This window comes from Stigmatopora argus, chromosome 11 (assembly GCF_051989625.1).
Source record: "Stigmatopora argus isolate UIUO_Sarg chromosome 11, RoL_Sarg_1.0, whole genome shotgun sequence".
Taxonomy (NCBI): Eukaryota; Metazoa; Chordata; class Actinopteri; order Syngnathiformes; family Syngnathidae; genus Stigmatopora; species Stigmatopora argus.
In genome coordinates, this window is record NC_135397.1 from 392585 (window position 1) to 415195 (window position 22611).

General features: G+C 46.1%; 1 protein-coding gene across 1 annotated transcript; it reads right to left on the reverse strand.

Annotated features, from left to right (window-relative positions):
- Nucleotides 1-4862: 4862 nt before the first annotated feature.
- slc30a6 (solute carrier family 30 member 6) lies at nt 4863-22302 on the reverse strand. The gene is made up of 15 exons (XM_077613545.1): nt 22063-22302; nt 21633-21676; nt 20886-20972; nt 18910-18994; nt 14960-15002; nt 14691-14756; nt 13604-13684; nt 12354-12389; nt 10744-10838; nt 9008-9056; nt 7887-8006; nt 7710-7812; nt 7408-7455; nt 7242-7310; nt 4863-5914 (listed from the first exon to the last, which is right to left on the reverse strand). The coding sequence occupies exons 1-15, from the start codon at nt 22250-22252 to the stop codon at nt 5498-5500; spliced, it is 1533 nt and encodes a 510-aa protein (XP_077469671.1). The 5' UTR covers nt 22253-22302; the 3' UTR covers nt 4863-5497.
- Between the last annotated feature and the right edge of the window lie 309 nt (nt 22303-22611).

Genomic DNA, 22611 nt, shown 5'->3' on the forward strand with positions numbered 1-22611 from the left:
ATATATATATATATATATATATATATATATATATATATAGCGGCCCGTCCGACGCGCAAACCTTTTCTTTGACGTTAAGGAGCTTATTTGCCAGTCAACTTAGTCTTTCTTCACCTACCCGACCGGCTTATCTTTCGGCTACGTCGTTTTGACGCCGACCTTCCAATCGTACGACTCCGTCAAATTTGGGCAAATGTGAAAGGTTGGGAACACGTCAAAACGGTTGGCGTTGAACCCTAAAAGGGATCGGGATTGGTCACAAGAACATTTCATTTCCACGTTCATTATTTTTCACGGCGGCGACGGCCAACGAGTTCAAGTTGTTTTTTTTGCGACTGACCTAAGTAGAAGGCGTCGTTGGGGCGCTAATGGCCCCCGACGGGCCCGCACAATAGCGGGCGCCTTCATGAAAGAAGATGGCGACGGCGGCGGCCGCTGGAGCGGAGATGGCGAGGTCAGCGGGTGTGTGCGCGCGTGCACATGGGTGTGGGGGGGGGGGGCTGGGGGTGAGGGAGGGGGGCCATGTTGACGCCAGGAAGCTGGTAGAAGAAGAAGAAAAAAAGAGAAAAAAAAAGAAGAAAAGGAAGGAAAAGGAGAAAATGGGCAGCACACACTTGAGGGGACGACGGAGGACAAAGCCAGTCGGACCGGCAGCCGGACCCGAGACCGATCGGAGACCGATCGGAGAGACCAAAGTCCTTTGGGCCCGTAAAATGGCGGCCGGCCGTGACTCCGCCTCCGACCTTCGCCGGTTCCGGCTTCCCGTTTCGAGGCAAGTGGCTTTATTTAGCACGCTCAACTATCAAATTTGTCCTTTGTCGCTTTTCTATTTGATGCACTTGGAAAAATGAGCAGAGTTTAAAAAATAAATACATAAATAAGACGGAAAAATGTAAATGCTGTTGTAGATGTATACACGGTTAAGCTTGGGAATCAAATGGATGGCATTTTATCATCATTTATGTCACCATGTCATTGTCTGTTTCTTCAAATTTGACACAATGGACGACAACAATAATAATAATAAAGGAAGATGAAGTAAATGTTGATTTTGCTTTCCATGTCTAGCCACTTGTCACATATTTTCAACATGTACAGGCCAAGGATAACATTCAGTACGTTTCACTAAATTATAAAAAAATAAAAAAAAAACATTACATGGAGTATATAGGATTTGCTCTAAATGGTGTCCTAATAATAATGTTTGAACAACTATATCAAGTGAGTTTTAAATTGAACACGGTCGTCTTTTTGATTCTATTTCATGAGATTAGGGCAAGTGGGGAGAGATGATGATGATGATGAAGAATGTCCTCAAATTTTATATTTTTAAATAAATGACACGACGGTTCATTTGGACAAAATAAAAATAAAAAGGAAATTAAATTGGCTGTGCTTTTTTAGATTCGATAAACGGCGCAAGTCATGCTAAAATGACATTTATTTTTGGGGCATCGGACGATTTGCTCCAAATCCAATATTTCAATATCATTTAGATTATTGCTTTGATGGTCTTAAATATGGGACGTTTTTATTTTATTTTTGTATTTAGCCAGTTTGTAACTAAAAAGAGAATTTTCCCACACAAGAATAAAAAAAGCTATTTTTAATGTACGTCATCTTTTGCAATTTTGTTGTGCTCCTTACAAACTATAAAATGTAGGAATATTACCGTAATCTTTGTGTGTGTGTGTGTGTGTGTGTGTGTGTGTGTGTGTTTGTGTGTGTCAGCTAGAGTCAAAACATTTCATGAGGTCAATGTAAAATTCCAGATTTGGAAATACAAAGAGATATTTTCAGGACAATTTTAATGCGCAGTAAACCCAAAACAAAAAATGCCCTTTGGGTCAAAATAGCATACATGTCAATCAAAACTAATGATAGGTGGGATGCTATTTATATACAGAGGAAAAAAAGGATGTACAAATGTATGGGATTATTATTATTTGTTTCAATGAGGGATGTCAGCAATGGAAAAAAAATAAGTGGCCATTTTGAGAGGGCAATATTTTCAGAAAGTGTAATTTTCATAGGATTGTTCGGGACGGTTTCTTTTTCTAAACATTAAGCTCACTTCCTACATCAAATGATTTTGCATTGTTAACAGAAATAAAGGAGATGGACAAATAAATACAAATCTATACTAGAAATGGACACCAGTGAAACAAAAAGCTGGATTTCCCTGACCAACTTCACTTGTATTTTTCTAAATCAAAATGTTTGAGCGTCATTTGGCTGAATTGTATTGCAAGAAAAGGGATCTGTGATTTATTTTATTTTGGGACTTTGTTGAAAGCGCTGCCGTATTCATTCATTCGTTAGGCTTAAACACGGCCATCATGTTGGCTTTTCTCACTTTAAATTGAGGAGAAAAAAAAAAGACAAAAAGAGGACCCAATCCTCAAAATCCGACGACTCCCAAAAAATACGACATGGGGAGATTTTGACTTTAAACGGGTGGATTAGACGACGACGACGACGCTAACAACCATTTTGTAATATTTGCAACACCCCAAAAAAACAAAAACATTTTCTTTCATGTGACAGCGATTCAAACGAAATAGCACCACCGTATATTTACCAACACTATTTAATAATATGTGTTGAATCTATGCTTTATTCTTAAACGTATTTCTCCGTGTAGACTTTTTGTTGTCGACCGTTTGTTGCCGTCAAGAAAATGTAGCTTGACATTTTATTCCCACCGAAAAGTGTCATCCAATGGACTCCATAGGAATGACGCAAATATGATTAGAATTATTATTGATGGTCTCCAGGCTGTTTATGATGTGTGTGTATGTTTGTGTGTGTGTGTGTTAGCACTTTAGCTGCTAGGTCTAATGTTGTGTAAACATGTTTAATGAGGTTGGCGGACGTGGATCAGCTCACACGTTTGATACAAACACACACACACACTCGTCACACAACAAATACAACACGTACACACAACAAAAAATGATCACCCCCCCCCACCAACACACAAATGTATACACACTTATTAATATCTGTGTGTGTGTGTGTGTGTGTTATGGGAAGGAGATGATTGAATATTTTGATCTAATTAATTGGAAGCTTTGTCATGGTTTAATCTTGATTAATCTCATTCTAATCACACGGCAATATTTGCCCCACAATTGACATTTTATTTTGAAAGGATTTTAGTATGCGATTAAAAGTGTTGGGGACACTTGACCGTTATGTAAGATGTCAAAAACTTTTGACCGCTGCTGTACTACATCATTAAAAGCAATTCCAACCAGTACGTAAGCTATATCTTTTTTTAATTATTTTTTATAGTTATGTGCTCATTTAGCCCGATTTCTCGAATTCTGTAACATTCATCAAGAGTCCGTCTGGAAATTGGTGCACTGACAAAATTTCGGTGTTTGTTAACGATAATTGCCGTGTGTGTGTGTGTATAAAAAGCGACGTCAATATTACATACACACACACGCATTTCATATTGCAATTCATTTGCTTCCATGTTACATTCAATTTTTGTCCCTCTCTATAAGATCAATGTCCAATCAGGTCAAAATGTCATCTCATGTGAAATATGGAAAAAAAAATAACAATTGCATGCAAGAAAATGTTAGCTATGAAAAAGAAAGCATGGCGTTGTCATATAACGTCGGTATTTCTGAGAGCAAGGGAGGTCAAAAGGTCACGAGCGTGGGCTACGTGGCGCAAAAGACTCGTAAGCGAAAAAAAACGAAATTACAGGAAAATGTTGCAGTGCCATCGATGGCGATAGACGTCCTATCCATTTCGACCGGGAGGAATGTTTGTCATCCCGTCGGAATAAAGTCGATGGCAACAAATAAATTTGCGTTTCCGAATGGCATCATATTGGCGTTTAATAAAAGCCAGTGTTGAAAAGCTAAGTGGGGCGCCGTGCCGTGCCGTGCCGTGCCGCGCCGTGCCACGCCACGTGACGCCTTGTGCGGCCCCGCCTTCCCGAAAGAAGCCGGGATTTGTCGCTTCGCCATTGGTCGAGTGCGAGACCATGCCAACAAAATAAAATAAATAATCGGAATTTAAAAAAAAAACAACAGCAACTTTTTTTTCTCTCTCTTTCTTCCGGAAGCGAAATTCTTTTGCGGCTAACGAGGGCGGCACGGAGCGATTTTGCCGTGGCCATGTTTTCCCGGCCTGCCCGCCCGCCTACTGACACCGGCTGAAAAGTTGCGTCGAATTCGCCAAACGACAAGAAAATGTTTCTCCTCTGAGGCGGCCACAATTTTCCCGTCACGTGACGCAACACCCCCCCCACCCCCGTGGAGGGGGTTGGCCGACACGCGTGACGCCCGGCGCCCCGCGGGCTGTTCCCGCGCGCGCCCTCGCGCACACACATACTCAGGTCACCTCAGACGACCTCGCGGCGTTCCAGACTAAGGGCCGAACCCGTCTGCGCGTGCGCGCGCCATGCTAAAAATGGGCTGGCGTTAGCATATGCTAATAGCGTGACGGCTCAACCGTCAACACGCGTGTTTGCGTTTCGTGGACGTGACCCGCGGCGTCGTGCGCGCGCACGCACGCACGCACACACGAGGCCGTGTTGTGCTGGCCGCTAAGCGAAGAGGCGTGGAGCCGTCAAACAAGCTCAACGTCAAAGTGGGACAACTTTGACTTCGGCGCAATGGCGCCGCCCTGCTGTGGCGGCGCGTGTACTGCGCCGGCTCTTTTCCAAACAAAATACCCAAACACACACACACACACACACACACACACACACAGACACGCACAAGCACACACAGACTTAACCGTAAATGCGAGAGGGTCTTTCACTCGGTATTTGTAGCGATGATGCAGAGATTTTCAGTTCAAACATAAAAAGGATCAAATAAAGACGCACAAAAAAGTCCAATTTCCACTTTTACTCGGAATAACGTTGGCTATTTACACATTTTCTCATTTGAATGTACACACATTTTTACACGATGGACTAATAATATCGATTTCGCACGGAAAGCCAATTGGATCAACGCCAGTTCTCCCCTTTTTCAATGATATTCATCACGTTTTTACATGATGATTTTTAGGCTTTGTCGTTTTGTTTGTTAGGGTGTCTTGCGCAAATGTGATCATTATCATGTAAAAACATCCTATTTTTACACGAACACGTTCCATTGACAGAAAAATAAACCTTTTTTTTAAATTACAAAATGTATAAATATATATTTGCAAAAATTCAAAGGAAAAGAAATCATTGGAACTGGAAGGAAGGAATGGCAGAAAATGATTCCGTTAATCATTAGAACGTAAAAAAAAATGGCAACTTGTACATTTTAAACTGATGGTCAAATCCACAGGAATGTGACAGTCAAACAATTTGGACGTGGAGCGAGCGCCAAGTGAGAAAAAAAAAAGAGAGAGAGAGCGAGAGAGCGCTTTCTCAGGAAACGCCTTCGACGGCGTTTATGGCAAAGCTTGCCGATGCAAAGCAAAGAAAGAACCCCTTTTTTTTTTAAAAACCTCAACAGTTCCCAGCCGTCCTTCACTTGGCCGCGTAATGCACGTGGCGATGGGCGGAGCTTCCCAAGGTGCCGTAGCGGTGAGAGGAGCCGAGGCCCGGGATGGCGGCGTAGGGCCCGACGGGGCGCGGGGGCCGCTGAGCGCTCCCCGTCGGGAGAAACACGGGCGCCGCGTTCCTGCCCGGCGTGTCGAAGGAGAACTCGGGTGGCGGGCCGCTATGTTTGGAGGGCGTGGACGTCCGCCGATCGGCATCGGGCGCCGGCGACGACGACGCCGGTGGCGGCGGAGCGCTTCCCCCCGCCAGGAGGGGCCGCGTCCAGTCGTCTTTGAAGATCTGCACGCTCAGCGTGGACACCAGCGGCAGCAGACGATTGGTCACGTGGGCCAGGACCAGTTGCTCGTTGGCGTCCCGGCGGATGCGCACGTGGGCCGAACCGGCCTGGGGAATGGGAGGGAGGGCCAAAGGTCATCAGGTGGGTGGGTCAGTGGGTGGTTAGTTAGGTAGGTAGGTTGGTTAGGAATGGGGCGGGAATGGGGACATATACGGAGTTGCAACACAACCCGAGGGCAAAGTCAACTTCGCCAAATCGGCCTCCCCGATGGGCGGGTGGCGATCCAATCCAATTTGGATGGGGGACACTGACCAAAACCTCTTGTTTGAGGCGTGGGTTAACAGATTCAACTTTTTTGCGGGGCAGACGGATGCAGCGTGTGGTTGGTGGTGCTGCTAGTTGGCAAAAGATTTAAGGCCGTCCCCTTTAAGGCCACGTTGAATCAACGCCACGAAAATGAGTCAACGCTGTCATGGGATTGCCCGATACAAAGTATTCACAAGATGGATTTTGGTATTTTGGACATGTTGGGAAGGGCACATGCGGCTCCCTTCCTTCCCTCCAGGTGGTGTGCGTAAATGGCGGCCATCTTGGGTAGGGCAAAAGTACATGTTGCACACAGCATCATTCGGGACCTTCTTTCTTAACATGAAGTCATTTGCGAGCACTCTGTGGCCCTGACATGTTATCTTTGAGTCCTTTTCAACGGCACCTTTTCCTTTCCAGAAGAAAAGCGCCAATGTTTTGTTTTTTAAAGCATCCGGCGCTGGCACTGACGCCGGCGTGGCCGGGGGCCGAGCGGTCGGGGGTCAAACGGGTTTGGACAGACGCCCTGTTAGCGGTGGGCCAACAAGCGAGCTTTTGTAAACGCGACGGGACCGGCGCCACCTACGGACGCTCGCCGAGAAATATTAGGGATGCCGATGTGGTATTTTAGTTTTTTTTGTCCTTTCGAATCTCCCGTCTTGTCGCTTCCGGGCAACAAGAAAACCGATAGCGTATGTTTTTGAGGAAGTGAGCACAACAAAGCAGTATTAAAAATATAATTCTTAAAATGTCTCTTAAAAAGGAAGATTAGGAGCATTTTTTCTTTCGACGGCCTGCATCGTTTTAAGCGCAAATACAAATGTCGTTTTAGTTTGGAAGGCAATAAAAATGAATGATGTCATTTACTGTGTGTTCCTTAAACAATATTTACAATTTTCCCCCCTTTGTTGTTGATTAAATGGTAAATAAATACATTAACGGAGAATGTTTGCCCTTTTGAAAAAAAAATCATACATTCATTCCATCATCTTTCATTCAGGGGGGGGTGGGGGTGCTAGAGCCTATCCTTGCTAGCTACGGGCACTTGTGGTAGTATATTGACATTCTATTTGGCCACGGGAAGGAAAGCCTGACTACGAGACGAATGGACAAAATGAGAGAACTTACCAGAGATCCGAAGCCGAGCGTCCAGAAATGTTCGTTGCGAACTTCCAGCACGCCGTCCAGCGTCGACACCTGATGGGAAGGTCGGGACAATCGTCAGCCAATGCCATCGCTCGACTCTATCGTTCGTTCGTTCGTTCGTTCGTTTGGGCGCAACCGACCGACCGACCTCTCGTAGCAGCTTGTCCAGCTGACCGATGACGTGAGAGGGCGTGGTCTGCCGGGAGGAAGTCACGTGATGGCGTACCAAGAGTTTTCCATTGGGCAGGAAAAGAATACAAAAAAATTAAATGAGAAAATTGGTCCGACACAAAAAAAGGGAGTCAAAATGGCAGCATCATTTTCTACGGCCCTGAAAGTCCATCACATTTATCCCCGAGAAAATGTGCAAATACTTATTTTTTTAAGGGAAAATAAACATAGGGCTCTTGAAAAAAAAAAGGTGCAAGCAGAAGGGCGGAGTAGGTTTACCTGCAGAAGCACTTTCCCGCTGTACACGCTCATGGGATACATGGTGCCAAAGGTCATGAGGGCGATGGCCACCGCCGAGGCCGTGTCCGCGCCGTTGTAGACGCTGCGGGGTCAAGGTCAGGTCAAAAAACAACAACAACAACAACAAAAAACTCACAGCCGTAGCGGCCATCTTACTTGATCTCGATGAGCAGGTAGGTGACGCAGAGGCACAGCGCCCCCGCCAGGTTGATCAGGACGAAAGGGTTCATGCGAGGCAACAAAACGCTGCTCAGACCCGGAATCGCGCCGCACAAACTGGGAGTGACACACAACATTTTGGGACGTACGTTAGACCATTTATTCAATTGTTTTTCTTTTTTCTTGCTGTCAAAAAAGGACATCTAGATGATTCCATGACAGATTTTTTGCATTTGGGGGCTCACAGCACAAATAGGGGGAGCCATAGAGGCGGTGCATGGCATTACATTACATTAAATTTGAGCAAGTGACTCTTTTTGCTCATTCAAAAACACGTAGGATTCGTTAGTTAGCCCCGCCCCCCGCCCCCCGAAAATACGCCACTGTAATTTCTTGTGTGTACTTTGGTCGTCATCTGATTTTTCAAGGCCATTGTTCTTCAGTCGTCCCGCTGTCTATTCCAACAAAAGGTACGCGCAAGCGGCAGTAATGCAACACAAACGCGCGCTTTATGTAACGCGGGGGGGGGGGGGGGCGGACGGCGTGCCTCCAAATTGCCGTCGCCACCGCCGTGACCTTCACCCCGCGTCAGCGTCGCGCCGGGCCCGGGAGATCCCCGCGGCGTGACCCGCCCCGAGCCCGCTCGGCTCGCCCAATCGCGGCTCACCCGCGCCGACCCCTCCGCCCGCCGTTTGCGCGTCCCAGCGGTCGCCTCGCCGCGGGAGAGGCCGGGCAAGGGTTAACTCGTTCACTCCCAATGACATCAACTACATTCTAATTGGGACGATCCGATCCGTGCGAAGCGGGAGGGTCGGCAGCCCAACGGATTGGACCAATCGGCTAAAAGAGAGACGGTCATAAAACCATGGAGTCGGAGGCCTTTTTGTTGATTTCTTCATTGCTAACAATCAACAGACGCTGCCCCGCCTCATTTGAATTCACCGCAAAAGTAGGATTGGACACGACACCGGTAATGTCCTCCCACTAAACTTTGTATATGGCTACTATGAGATCGTTTTTTCAAAGCAGTCAATTTCCACCACATAATCTTGTATTTGGCTCCATAGGAATGAATTTTGAGCTAGCGTTTGCACACAAAGAAATGGAGATGACGTCACCTTCTGCTGAGGTCCGCCACGTGTTCCTGAAGCCAACTGCTGCTGGCCGCTGCAAAAAACACACAAAAAAAAAGCTTTTGGTCAGGCGGGTAACAACACGATTAGGATTTGACATTTTGTAGGGCCACACGTCCACATCCAGCCATCAAAATACAAAAGCCTCTAAGCGCCAACAAGAAAACACGCCATAGCCTAGCATCCCTGGCTTATTAAGCATTAGTGGAGAAACCTGCATTTATTTGATTTAAAAAAAGAAAAAAACATATATACCGTATTTTCACGACTATAAGGCGCACCGCATTAAAAGGCGCACCCTCAATGAATGACACATTTTAATTTTTTTCCCATATATAAAGCACACTGGATTATAAGGCGCCTTGTCTATTTTGGAGAAAATTTAAGAATTTTAAGTGCGCCTTATAGTCGTGAAAATACGGTATATATTTTTGGCAGATTTCTATTTGATCGCCACCGGTCCACACACGCCTGCGGTTCAGAGTTCATAAATATTGGAAAATATTAAATGAAAAGGCCTGAACAATTGTGGAAAATATTGATTTCATAGGTTAAACTGCAGTAGTCATAATATTGATGAAAAACAGGTTGGTCCAAATATCACAAAAGATGGCGACCCTAAACGAGCACCTAACGTATCGATTGCTTTTCATAATGCAAAATCAATAAATACAACAAAAAAGAAAAAAAATCAAAACTAAAACTATCCAGTTGTTTCTGTTGAAATATAGAAATTTGGGCTTTTGGTGGGCCAAAGATAATCCCGAATGAAAAGATGCCCAATTGTATGCCAAATTTAACTTTTGTGACTGGAAAAGAAAAAGAAATAAAAGGTTGAATTTTTATTTATTTGTATTTTTTAGAAGCTTGTGTTTGTTTTGCCTGGCCGAGGAAAACGGAATAAACATTTGAATGGAGTGACTTATTCATGAAGCACGTGAAGGAAGAGAGCGTTGACCCAGTGAGTGTGTGTGTGTGTGTTGGGACGCCACTTCATCTACTATTACCCCCCCCCCCCCCCCCCCCCTACCCCTCCCTCGGCGCAAAACATCACCACTGTCTGGAACATGGTTGCATAACCCACTTTTAGTCTCGCTCCATCTGAGAGACAGCGAGAGGATGATCCCCCTCCCGTTCCAAAATGTCAGATGTTAAGCGATGTTGAGACTGCTCACAATGTCACAGTAGAAAAATTGAAAAACACACACAGACGGACGGACGGACAGAGGCTAGTCCAGAAAAAGTCTTCAAGTTGCTAAAAAATTTCAGACGACGACGTAAGAGTCGACCTTGACGCCCAATTTGACCGACTGGGATATGGAAAGAAAGGAGTGGGCCGTCCTTCCCGTCCGTCCTTTTCAATGAGGCGGCCGGGGCCAATTCAGCCTCATTTCAACTCAACGGATCGGTCGCCATAAGCTACATTGACTAATTCATGACATCTCCAAATGTTTCTTTTTTTTTTTTTTTTTTCCATCATTGTTGTGAATATTATTTTCATCATTTTATTTGATTAAAACAAGAATCCAAACAACAGCAAGCTCTCCCTTCAAATGATTTGGAGCTCTCCATTATAACTTGACTTCTTATATTTTAGCAGCATTTCAAGCTAAAAAGATTGGCATGAACACGCCACTAAACGTGGGTTGTCGGACTTTGCCCCGATCCAGCACCAGAATAAAAGATATGATGATGATTGTTGGAATGAGCGTTAAACGTACCTTGCGACACGCACGCAAAGGGTTTGTTGCGTACGGACAGCAGCGTCAGCAAGTTGAAGAAGAGGGCCACCATCGTTCCCACCAGCAGGCGACCGCTACAACACACACACACACACACACACACGTCCTTTTATTATTTTCAATTTTAAAAAAAACATGAGGGGGAAAAAAATGGTGGCTGCATACAACTATTTGAGGTAGCGATACAAATACATCAAATTGTAAAAACATATACAGTAATCAGTCAATTATTGCGACTTCACTTATCGTGAATTTACTACTTTGTGATTTTTTTTCTGCTATTAATTATTTTTATTTTTTTTTACTTCAGTGCTGTAGCAAGAGTGGCTTTCATGCTGAAACTCATAAGCGGAAGCCACTCTAGCTACTAGGACTCAGCACTGAAGTAAAAAAATAAAAATGTTTAAATAGCGGTGACCCTACTTTGCGATTTTTCGATTTTCCGCCATGTCCAGTCTACATGAACCGCGATATTCGAGGCATTACTGTAAAAAAAAGCCTAGATGCAAATGGAACAATATCAAAGATGTTTTCCTAAAACCTATTTCAAGAAACGAATGTGAGCATTTTTTTTGCTGCATTTTGGCGGGCAGCCGAGTCAAAAAGACGGCCAGTTTTTAACAGCCGATTTTTCTTCTTCTGCCCATTTCACCGCAAACCCCGTCGGAGACATGAATTTTGTCTGGGCGGCACGCGCCGCTTCCAAAGCGTCGCTGGCATTCATCTCCCAACTTTGTTGTTTTCTGGGGAAAAAACTAGCGACAGCTGCGAGACGCCACCACGGGGCGAGGCAAGGCCGGAGCCTTTAAAGCCGTCTCCGATGACCAGATTAGAGCCCCGAAGCGCCCGCCGGAGAGCCCGCCGGAGAGCCCATTGGTCCAGGGCGGAGATGGGCAGGTGTCGGAGAGCGGGCGCAAAGCACCTCACTGGACCGGACGCTGCCCTCTAATCTCTTGCGATTGGGCCAGAGCTGAAGTTTTAGGCTCCTAACTGGATTTCCCCCTGCGATTAGTGGGGGCACTTTTATCAGCAAGCCCGCCTGCCCGCCCGTGCGCCCGTGCACACGCCGGCCGGACACCGCTGTCGGGACACTAGGCTAATCCCTTAAAATAACATTGGGACTCGCTTTTAAGCCAACGCGTGCACCGAGCCAGGATCGGCTCATTGACGTGGGGGCCCGATCGGTGGCGTCCCCGAGTGGGCGGTCTGCCGCCCGCCGTGAGGTGGGTCGGGCGCTACTTTCCACCGACATTTTACACGTCGGCGGGCATCCGCCGTTCCCGCATTGCATATTTTGCACTCAAAATGGCTAATCGACCCGTACGTGAGTATCCCTGCGATGCAATGGAAAATAGTAACATGGGCCGCACCATTCGTTCCAATAGCGATATGGACGAGCTCTTTGTGCTAACTTCAAATTCAGCATTCTTAAAAGTAAAGTGTCAGTAAATATATCCAAGGCAAAATATCAATGCTACGTCGCTGCTACTGAATTGTTTGGAGGCCAATGTCAACTCAATGAGTATTATTGTTGTCTTCCATACTTGGCAGCACTCTAAAAGGAATTTAAAAAATGAATAAATACTCACGTGTGGACCTCGGGTTGCTCCACGAAACGCTCCACGCTGCCAAAACAAAAGACAAAGTAGCGTCACCCGAGAGCAAGTCACGTTGCGGTGCCATTGATGGCGACGGCCGGGTCATGTCCATCAATTGAAAGGAATCCATTAGTTCGCCACCAACCCTCCCACTTTAAACGGATTGGACGTCTGGCAACGGCAGCCCATGAGTTCGTGGCAATTTTCTTCGCCCGCCGATGATACAGAAAATAACGACGATGGAGCTAAGATCCTCGAAAGAACTGGAAAATAGGATGGTGGCCTCCCAGTTCTGCTAAATTTGGACGTTTACTTGGCGATGAACTCCTTTCAATTGACAGCAGAGGGCCACAAAGATTGGACATCTATCACGGTCAAGGGTTTGACAAATCAAGACCAACTTGAGCGTGTGCGCACGAGACCGAGTGGAGTGATTGAGACGTGTGACGGGAATAGGAGAAGACCAGGTGAGAACAACGAGGAAGCCCATTTACGCAAATGCGCATCGACATCCCGTGCGCTGTCGAGGTTTGGAGAACAAGGTGACGCCGGAAGATCCCCACTCGCAATAGCTAACCCGTCGCCTATTCCTAAAAATCGGTGACATCTCCTTGTCTTCCAGACTCCGCACCAGCAGGGGGCAGCGTGCCATTGGGCGGACGCTTGAGGGGAAAACAAAGCAGCCGCGTCGGTCGGTCTTGTGTTTCTCCATTCATTTTTTTGTACTTGTATTGAAGGGCTAACGAACCCCTAAATCGTTTCTCTCGCTGCCGACCACCCCTCGGCGCAAACGGATCGGGGAACGGCACCGAGGAATCGAGACCAACGTCGCCCGAAATCATCTTGAACTTGATTTGCGCCACGCCACGCTTGAGTCGCGGTAAACAGCGGCCATGGGGGGGAAAAGCTAGCGAGGACGGGCTCCAATTGTTCTATCCGGCCGGCCGTGGATGGGGGGGAGGAGTCGAGCACCCCCCCCCCCCCCCCCCCCCCGCGTGAGGGCCATAATGGAAGCGGACAGTTGGAGAAATGTTTAGTGTTGTTGTGGAAATAAAAAATAATGGAAATTTTAATGAAGGAAGACAGAGTGACGGAGAGATGAACAAAGACGTTTCAGCGACTTCAAATCATCACAAACACCTCGGGATTCTTCCACGCCGTGCGCGTCCACCAGTGTGTGTGTGTGTGCGCGCACATGTGTGTGTGCACACGTGTGTGTGTATGTGCGTGCACGTACACACCTCTCCTTGAGGATGAACAAGGCTCCCAGCTGGACCAGCACAGTGGAGGCAAAAACGGCCAAAACCTCCAGACGGTCAAACCTGAACACAAGCGGGTCACATGTTCAAGAACAACGAGTCCCGCCCAAAAATCACAGACAACAAACACCCGCGCAAAAACACAAAGAAGCGATGAAAAGAAGCCAAACGGAGCCACCCGTGAAAACGGGAGGCATACAAAGCCTAAGCAAAAGCGCCACACGTGAAATGAATAGACAGAAAATATAGTCAGACGCGTAGAAAACAGCGTTTGTTGACAAGATTCCCCGATTTAAACTTGATACTTTGTAATCTTGGGACCGGATGGACATTCTCCACCGCATGTGTGTGTGCGCGCGCACATAGTCATCAAAAGCTTTTTAGCTAAACAATGAGGCGATTAGGCCACACTTGCAGGTTAATAGGTTGTCCGCGATGATTGTGTCGCACACGTAGTTGACCGGCGCTTGGCCCGATCACCCGCGTGTTGCGGCTTCGCTAATCCGTGTTGGGAAAGCAACATTTTTCCAGCCGCTGCGATACGAAATATGGACGAGCGTGGGAGCTTAAGTCGGTCGGCCGTGTACGTTTTCTATACGAGTGTCGGGCGTAAGTATTAGCCAGGGCGAGCTCAGCGGCAGATTTCCATTTGATCGCTACCGGTCCACACACGCCTGCGGTTCAGAGTTCACCTGTGAGCTCCAGACACACACACACACACACACACACACACACTCGCACGAAAATACGCCATGGACGTGCGTACGTCTAAAGATAGCATGGTGATTTGTCGAGCGTTTTTTTAATCCTATCAGTTTAACTGATTGAGTTATTTTGGCTGGGATTAAAATATAGGTGCTGAAAATGAATTTTTACGATAAAAATAATGGGCGACAATAAAAGTTAAAAGATAAAGAGCAAATGAAAGTGAAATGCGGTTGGTAAAATTGGGCGACAATAAAAGTTAAAAGATAAAGAGCAAATGAAAGTGAAGTGCGGTTGGTGACAATCCCGTTCCCCCCCCCAAAATCTGGTCATTGCGAATGGTGCGGCGCCTTTGCGGACTCACCCGAAGGAGTAGACTTGGCTGGGCCTCTTCATGTTCACCCAGGAGCTGATGAGACACGTGATCAAGCTACACCGCCGAGAGAATCAAAGAGGTTAGAAGATGAATCATAAAAAAGCAATCGAAGATTGAAGCTAAAGCGAAAAGACGTTTGGATGGCGAAGGTCAGGTAAAGTTCACTTCTCTTTACGACGTTCTTTAATTCATCCCCAATTTCATTTTTCATGAGTCTAGCGAGCTTATCGGATGATGAAGGTGGGGGTGGGGCTTACCTGAAGAGGTCAAAGATGGTGAGGTAGGTGTATGCCGTCAGTGCTGCAACACAAAATGCGCCGCTTGGTTAGCTTCCAAATGCCTGCATACATACGGTGGGTTACACCTTCAATCCATATAATTCCAAATTTGACGTGATTAGAACCAGTAATATCTGACAGCATCAAATGGATTAATTGTCTAATAGTCATCAAAAATGTTGATGGGAGGGTGCACTCTGGCCAGAGGAAGCCCAGCTTTCATTTTTGACCTCGGCGGCCGCCGGTCCAGTCCATTTTAAGCGAGAGGGGAGTGGACGAATGGAGACGGCGGCCATGTTGGGTCAGGCCGCCAGAGGTTGAAAAGTACAGATCTCAGGACAGTACACATTGTGCAATAACAAAAAGACATTTTCAATTTGTCTACTATACTTTCTGCGACAAAAGCGCTCGGGACGGAAACAGAAACCGTATTTTTAGACACGTTTGGGCCAGCAAATTTTCTCCGCATCTCTAATGGAGATAGTTTTGTATCAGACGGCTGGCAACTTGACATCCGTCTCATTTTTTGACCTTGGCGGCCGCTGGTCCAGTCCATTTTAAGCGAGGGGAGCGGACAAATGGAGCCGGCGGCCATGTTGGGTCAGGCGACCACAGGGTGAAAAGGACAGATCTCAGCACAGCAAACACTAAAAAAACATTTTCAATTTGTCTGCTATACTTTCTGCAACAAAAGCGCTCGGGACGGAAACGGAAACCGTATTTTTAGACGCGTTTGGGCCAGCAAATTTTCTCCGCATCTCTAATGGAGATAGTTTTGTATCCGACGGTTGGCAACTTGACATCTGTCTCATCATTGGGCGGGCCACAATCACCTGTCTGCCCGCCCGCCTGTCGATCTATCTTTACGAGCGAACGGGCAGCTTGCAGTAATCGGCGGAAGAGTCGGGAGGGGGGGGGCAGATTAAAGCGGCTTTGAGCCGAGAGGAACATTTTGTTTCCCCAGCGCCGCCGTCCGTGTTGGCCAACCTGACGCCGCGTAATCCCGACAGAGCCGGAACCGTCGAGCCGCTCGCGAACGGACAGACGGGTCGCGCCCAGACGCGAGCTTAGCGGGCCGACAGACGGGACGAGCGCATGGGCGGGCGTTCGTTTGACGGACGCCGAGATCGACGGCGGGGCAGACCGGCAGTGACACCAAGAGGACAGTGCGTGCACGCGACGTGAGGACAGACATAAAAAGCGGGAGGACGGGAAAGAAAAATAAAAGGGGGGAGCGCTCCTGGAGGGAAAACCGTCGGGAAGAAAAGAAGAAGGACTGATGAAGAGAAATTTGAGCAGCGGGATGAATATTTCATGAGTGGTGCGCACGAGCCGGCGTTCCCGCGCGACAAACTTTTTGGCTTATATCCCCAAAAGCCCCACAAACATGCCGATTTAGTCATTAGCGTATCTTAGCTTAGCTTACAACGTTTGTTCGGTCCAAATGGACCGGATGTCTAGCGTTGGCGATGGCCGGCGCGGAGGAATCGGACGTCTAACATTGCGAACGAATGCGATGAAATAAATAGATGTGAAATGTAGTATTTTTGTATATTAGCTGGGGTGTTAAATGTGGAGTCTTTGTATCCATTTTCATTTCGATTGAAAGGTCATCTGCTTCCTTAAAGGATGTTAAAATAATACGGTTAATAAAACAGACCAATTCCCCCCAAAAAATTCTTAAAAAATGTCTTTAAGCCAATAATTTTTCCTTTCGTCTGAAAAAGTGTTTAAAAAAATCAATTTCATTTCTTTATTAAATGATAATAGGATTTAAGTCCTATTTGTGATATGATTATTCATCATGGAGATGTTTTGATGTATTGAATGAACTTGTTTTTTTGAATGAAGTGGTTTGTCGGGAGCTAAACAAGCTGCACCCCCCCGCCAAACGATGGCGCGCCCCTTTTGTCCACGACGCGCTCATGTTTCATCGATCGGATACGGGCGCGGGTTTAACATGTCTCCACCGGCTGCCGCTCAAATCCCAGCGCGGAGATCCGAGACGCTAAATGGCCGCGTCCGTATCGACGGGGCGGCTGCGGATTCTTTGTCGTCCCGCCGGACGGTCATCGGAGCCTCCCGCAAAAAAAAAACATCTTTCTGGAGTACGTACAATCTTAATAGACGCTAAATTCGGTCGATTAAATGGGATAAAAACAGAAATGCGCAGCGGTTACGGGCCCGAGTAACAGTCCAGAGTTTTTTTGCGCGGGTAGAATGACAATGAAAGCATTCAATTCAATTTCTTTTCTTTTTTTGCATAGAATTCTAAAGACGATTTGCAAAAGAAGCTTGCGTTCAGCCTAAATTGTTGTACTTTTCATTTCGACCACTAGGTGGGTGAGTCTTTTAAACAGTGCCTTTCCTTTAACTTAAGGGTCAAGATGGGAGAAATTGTGGAAATTAAAGTAAGGAACTTTGACATATTTTGTTATGAATCTAGAAATGTATACATAAAAATGTGATAAATTGAGCAATCTCGGTGGTGATTTTCTTGAATAAAATGGAGGACAAGGGTCTAAACCAGGGGTAGGGAACCTATGGCTCGGGAGCCATATGTGGCTCTTTACATGGGTGCATATGGCTCTCAGGTAAAATATGAAAATCAATGGTGAGAGAGCTGAGTCCCGAACATACTAATAGGAGCATCACTGTGGCGTTGACACTACCTCTACCACCACTTTAATCATAATTTTGTTTTTTATTACACTTCTGCATGCATGATATCATTGATACTGATTTATTAGCTACGTCATAAAAATGTTGTCAAACGAATTTGGAGACTACTTAAAAGTGGTGAAAGGACAAAAAGATCACACATTTTCATGTCATTTTACTTTTCAATTCCGAGTATGGCTCTCAAGGAATAACATTTGAAAATATGAATTGTTTATGGCTCTTTCCGTCAAAAAGGTTCCCGACCCCTGGCCTAAACAGACCTCTGTTAAAGTAAGATGCCAATCAGGTAAACAATCCAAAGAGGTTTCAACGCTAGTACTTTATAATGGTGTAAACTTGTGGAGCTTTTCCTCACTCGCTTATTGATTCTAAATCCCAAAAATTTCGTTATACGCAGCTGTGTATGATGACAATAAAGGCTTTTGATTTTTTATTTAAACATCGGTGAATCGGCTTGAGCCCCCCCCCCTCCAAAAAAAGAGGAGGGGAAAATGTCTTTTCTGTTAGCGTAGCGGCGCTTGGAGGATTGACGGCGTTGAGTGAGATGGATGGATGTCGGCGCAGGGGAACGTTTGGAGGACGGGCAGAGGTGACAGACGCCACAAAAACAACTATGCGTGGCGGCGTGGCGGCGTGCGTGTCACCAAAACAGAAACGCGCGCACCCACGAGGAAGGCGTAAGTGACACAACGGGGCGACGGTCGCCGTTTGTCAGCGCGGACAAGACGGACGCTCGATCCGAAACGCACGCAAAGGTGCCTAAAATGCTTACGGGATGTGCGTGCGTGTGTGCGTGCGTGTGTGCGTTTGCCCCGCGCGTGCGTATCTGCAGACAAAAAGCTGCTGTCTTGGAAAAGACTGAAAGATGATCTTGTCGGTGAGTGCACAATTTGATACAGGAACGCGGGGAGAATTTTGTGGGCTCATCAGCGGCTAGCGTTTCAGCAAGCGCTACTGCTTCAACGGCACTTTGACACACGCACAAACGTTAGCAATACATACACACTTGAGAAGGTACACGCCAAGGGTGGCCCGGCCACTGGTGTCGAGCGGCCCACCGTAACGGGCCAATTTAAATGGGACGTCTAGCGCAGTCAACGGCGCCGGCTTGCTTTCTCTTCAAAATGTTTGAAGTGGCCCGCAGCCACGTTTTCAGCATCCCGTTTCAAAAGTCAAATCGCCGCCCAAAACGAGGCAAAACCACGTTGTTTTTTGTCGCGTGTCCGTGTGTGTTTGCGTGTACTGACCCATACTGTTGGTGGAGCTGCACCACACCAGCAGACAAGCGGTGCACATCAGGTTGAGCAATCCGAACAAAACGATCCTCCACGACTGCAACAAAGCATAAAAGGCGGGCGTTAGCGCCACGGGAGATTCACGGCAGACGACAACTTGTTTATATTTTTTTTCATTGAAGCAAGCACTTATTGTTCTATTGTTCTGTACAGCAGGGTAGGGAACATATGGCTCGGGAGCCACATGTGGCTCTTTTGATGGGTGCATATGGCTCTGAGCTAAAATATGGAAACCGGTGGTGAGAGCGCCGAGTCCCGAACGCACCAATAGGAACGTCACGGCGGTACTGCGGCATTGATTTTTTTTCATTAGGGTCTTCGGCATCCATTCTCTCATTGATACTCATCGATATTCATTGATTAGCAACAGCGTAACAATGTTGTCAAAAGAATTCAGAGACTTTATGTACTTTAAAAGGAGTAAAATGACTAAAAAAAATCGCATTTTCATGTATTTTGACTTTTAAATTGTGAGTATGGCTCTCAAGGAATAATATTTGAAAATAGGAATTGTTTTTGGCTCTCTCTTTCAAAAAGGTCCCCGACGCCTGTAATACAGCCTGAAGACTTGTAAACTATAGGCAACACGGGCACCAAGAAGTCAGCGAGCTGCGCCCTCCACTGGCAAATTCCTAACCGACAAAAGACGGTGCCAGACGTCCAATTCATTTTGACAGGCGGGGCCAATCAACAATGGCACATAACCACGAGCATTGAGTCAAAAATAATGGAGAAACACTGAAATAATTGAAAACACCATTTCATTTAGGATCTGTTATTCATGTAGTATCAAAAAAGGGGCAGTTTTTTTCCCACGTCAGGAGAGCCAAACAGTACTCTAAAAATTGGCGTCGGCCGGGCTATTTTTCTACGGAGATACGGCGAAGACCAGACGCAAGTGCCAAAGACACGAGCGGCGGCAAAAGCACTTGAGTGCTTTCCCGTGTCGCGGGAAGCCCGGACAAGAAGCGTGGGGGGGTGCCGGAGCGAGCGGCTGTCAAAGGCGCCGTGCTCCGTGGCTTGTTGTGCTGCGAAATCCACAATTACGCCGCGCGCCGTGTTATGACAGCGCCGACAGCACTAGCCGGACGTGCGTACGTTGGAGTGCGCGTGTTTGTGGGCAAACACGGTGGCCGTCTCCGAGCCGCCGCCGCCCCCTCCCCCGCTTCCTTGCCGCGGCCACGTGCTGCCGCCCTCAGGTCGGGCCGCGTACTGCACTCATTTTTATCGGGTCGTCCCATTTTCCTTGATTTTTTTTTTCCGGCAAGAGCCAGCGGCATTATTTCAAGTCTTTCTTTCTTTTTTTTTTTAAATCACCGTTTTTTGGGGGCGCGTCAACTTACGTTACGTTCTGGGTATTTTTGTGCTTTGTTCATTTGTTTTAGCACCGGCAGTGAGCAGGCACGTGTTCACTTCCGTCGGTGCGTTGGAGATGACTCAAGGACGAATAAAAGGGTTTTTATTAAGCTGACAGGAAATGTTTTAGCCTAGAAAAATGTTGCCATCGTGTGAGAAAGATTCCACCGATTAGAATTTTTTCACATTGTTATATGTTTTCATTCATTTCTATATTGGGATGTGATTCGTTATTTTCTATGAACATTTGATTTTGACATTTTATTCTATTAATTGATATTTTGAATTGTTTCACGGTATTTTTTTTTTATTTTAGTTGATTTTTGGAACCTTTTTCCAACGTCGTCAATGGCGCTAAACCAACGTTAAGAGCGAGCCCTTTCGGTCGAAAACGGATCGATCGCTCAAACGCGTGGAGTCGCCGCTAATCGTGATCGACATGACACGGCTGTCAATCACGATTAGCGGCGACTCGACGGGTTTGAGCGCATTCGACCAAGAAGACGCAAATCACTGTTCATTAAGCTCACGTTGACTACACCCAAAAGACACACAAACTCGCAATTACTTACCCGTCTGTCGGAGGTGACCAATCGGAATTCTTGCAGGAGTTTCCCAGGAAACGACCTGTGCGTCTTCCTGAAGGGATGGATGGTGCCCTGCAAGAGTCAACCCAGGCAGTTATTATTTATTCATAAAATGCCCAATAAAACAACCATTATTTTGAAAGTCGGTGAATTCTTTTGAGACATTGTTGACCTGAAAAATCCTACTTTTGTAGCCTATCAATTGTACGTATACACTTTTTTAAATTCGTTTTTATTTCAAATTAAAACCGTTTTTTCAATCAGGGAAAAATATTAATTATTTGCTTATTTAATTTTCATTTTGAAACATTTTTAGGAACGCTAAATACTCACGTTTATTCCAAATATTTCAGTATTAGGCTGTTTTAAGAATTGATTTTTTTGTATTATACTTTTTTGTTTACATTGTTAGTCGCGAAATAATAATTAAAATATAATATTCATGATATATCATTGATTTGGTTCTCAGTGTAAAAAACGTGTGCTGCATTGCCACCTGGTGGCGGATCAGGAAAGTGCGGCATCCAAAGTATGTTTTCGTTTATGATTGTCAATTTGCTGGTTATTTATCCAACTTTGCATTAAATGACCATGAGAATTATTTCCTTGTGTTCTTTAAATGTTGTAGTGCATCTGGGGTAGAAAAGGTATCCAAACATCGATGTAAAATTTGAAGTTGTTGGGTTTTGACTCAGTCATAAAAAATAACAAATGAATAAATAGCACACTCACCAGGACGTATGTGTCGTGCTTCTTCTTGTGCAACGGCAACATGTCTGAAACCAAACACATTCACAACGTCAACATCACCAGAAATCTTACTTTTCATCTATTTTTCCCCAAGTTGCTGATATCCTTCGCTTCTTTTGAGTTTGGACTGCATATAAAAATGTCGAAAAGTCCAAATTAGGCGCTAAAGTGACTTTGAGCATCGTCTTCACCAAAGACAACGTGGTTCCATTTACGGAACGTCTACAGCTGTCAATGTCAGTGAAACAAGAATTTCTCGTTTGAGAAGACGAATAAAGGTGACTGCTCGTTTGCTTTAGTGACCGTAAATCGCCAGTGAACATATTATTAAGGGGTGCAAAATGACATTCCGAAGTGTAAATGGAAACTAGGAGTAGCACATTTTCCATTAGCCTCTGCTAGCATAACAAACCGTGTTCGCTGACGTTGATGACGTCCACGGCCACCATGTCCGGTTTGTCGGGCGGACCGACCTTCCGCTCGGTGACCCCGGAGGGAACCACGTCGGGCTTGGGCCCCAACTTTCGAGGGTAAAAGTCGCCGGCATTGTGGTAGGAGAGAGCCGCCGACGTGGACATTAACATCGGCTCCATTGAAGCCATCACTTCCGCCTCTTCGCCTTCTTCGTCGAGCACCACCTTCTTGTGCTGCCACCTGCTGGTCATGAGATGAAAATACCTTTAAAAGAACACCCTTTGTTTGTTTACTCGACTAAATACTACCCCAATTGGACGTCTAAACCGTGATAAACTCATTTCGGCATAAGCCCAAAATGGGAAAAATGGGGCAGCCATATTGGTAAAGGCGACATTCCCTTCAAAACTGACGCATTGAGATGAAAATGAAGTCACAAATAGCTTATTTCTCCACCGATTTTTAAAAGATTCGGACCTCAACATCATCTTGGGAGGGGTGACAAGTGCTCTCTTTTTTAACAGTGGTGTGCATAGCCGGTGGCCAT

Coding starts and splice junctions, on each gene's coding strand:
- slc30a6 (XM_077613545.1), bottom strand. CDS start 22,252: ATGGCTTCAATGGAGCCGATGTTAATGTCCACGTCGGCGGCTCTCTCC. Junction 14,757..14,959: donor ACCATCTTTGACCTCTTCAG/GTAAGCCCCACC, acceptor TCGGCGGTGTAG/CTTGATCACGTGTCTCATCA. Junction 7,311..7,407: donor TGGACAAGCTGCTACGAGAG/GTCGGTCGGTCG, acceptor CCTTCCCATCAG/GTGTCGACGCTGGACGGCGT.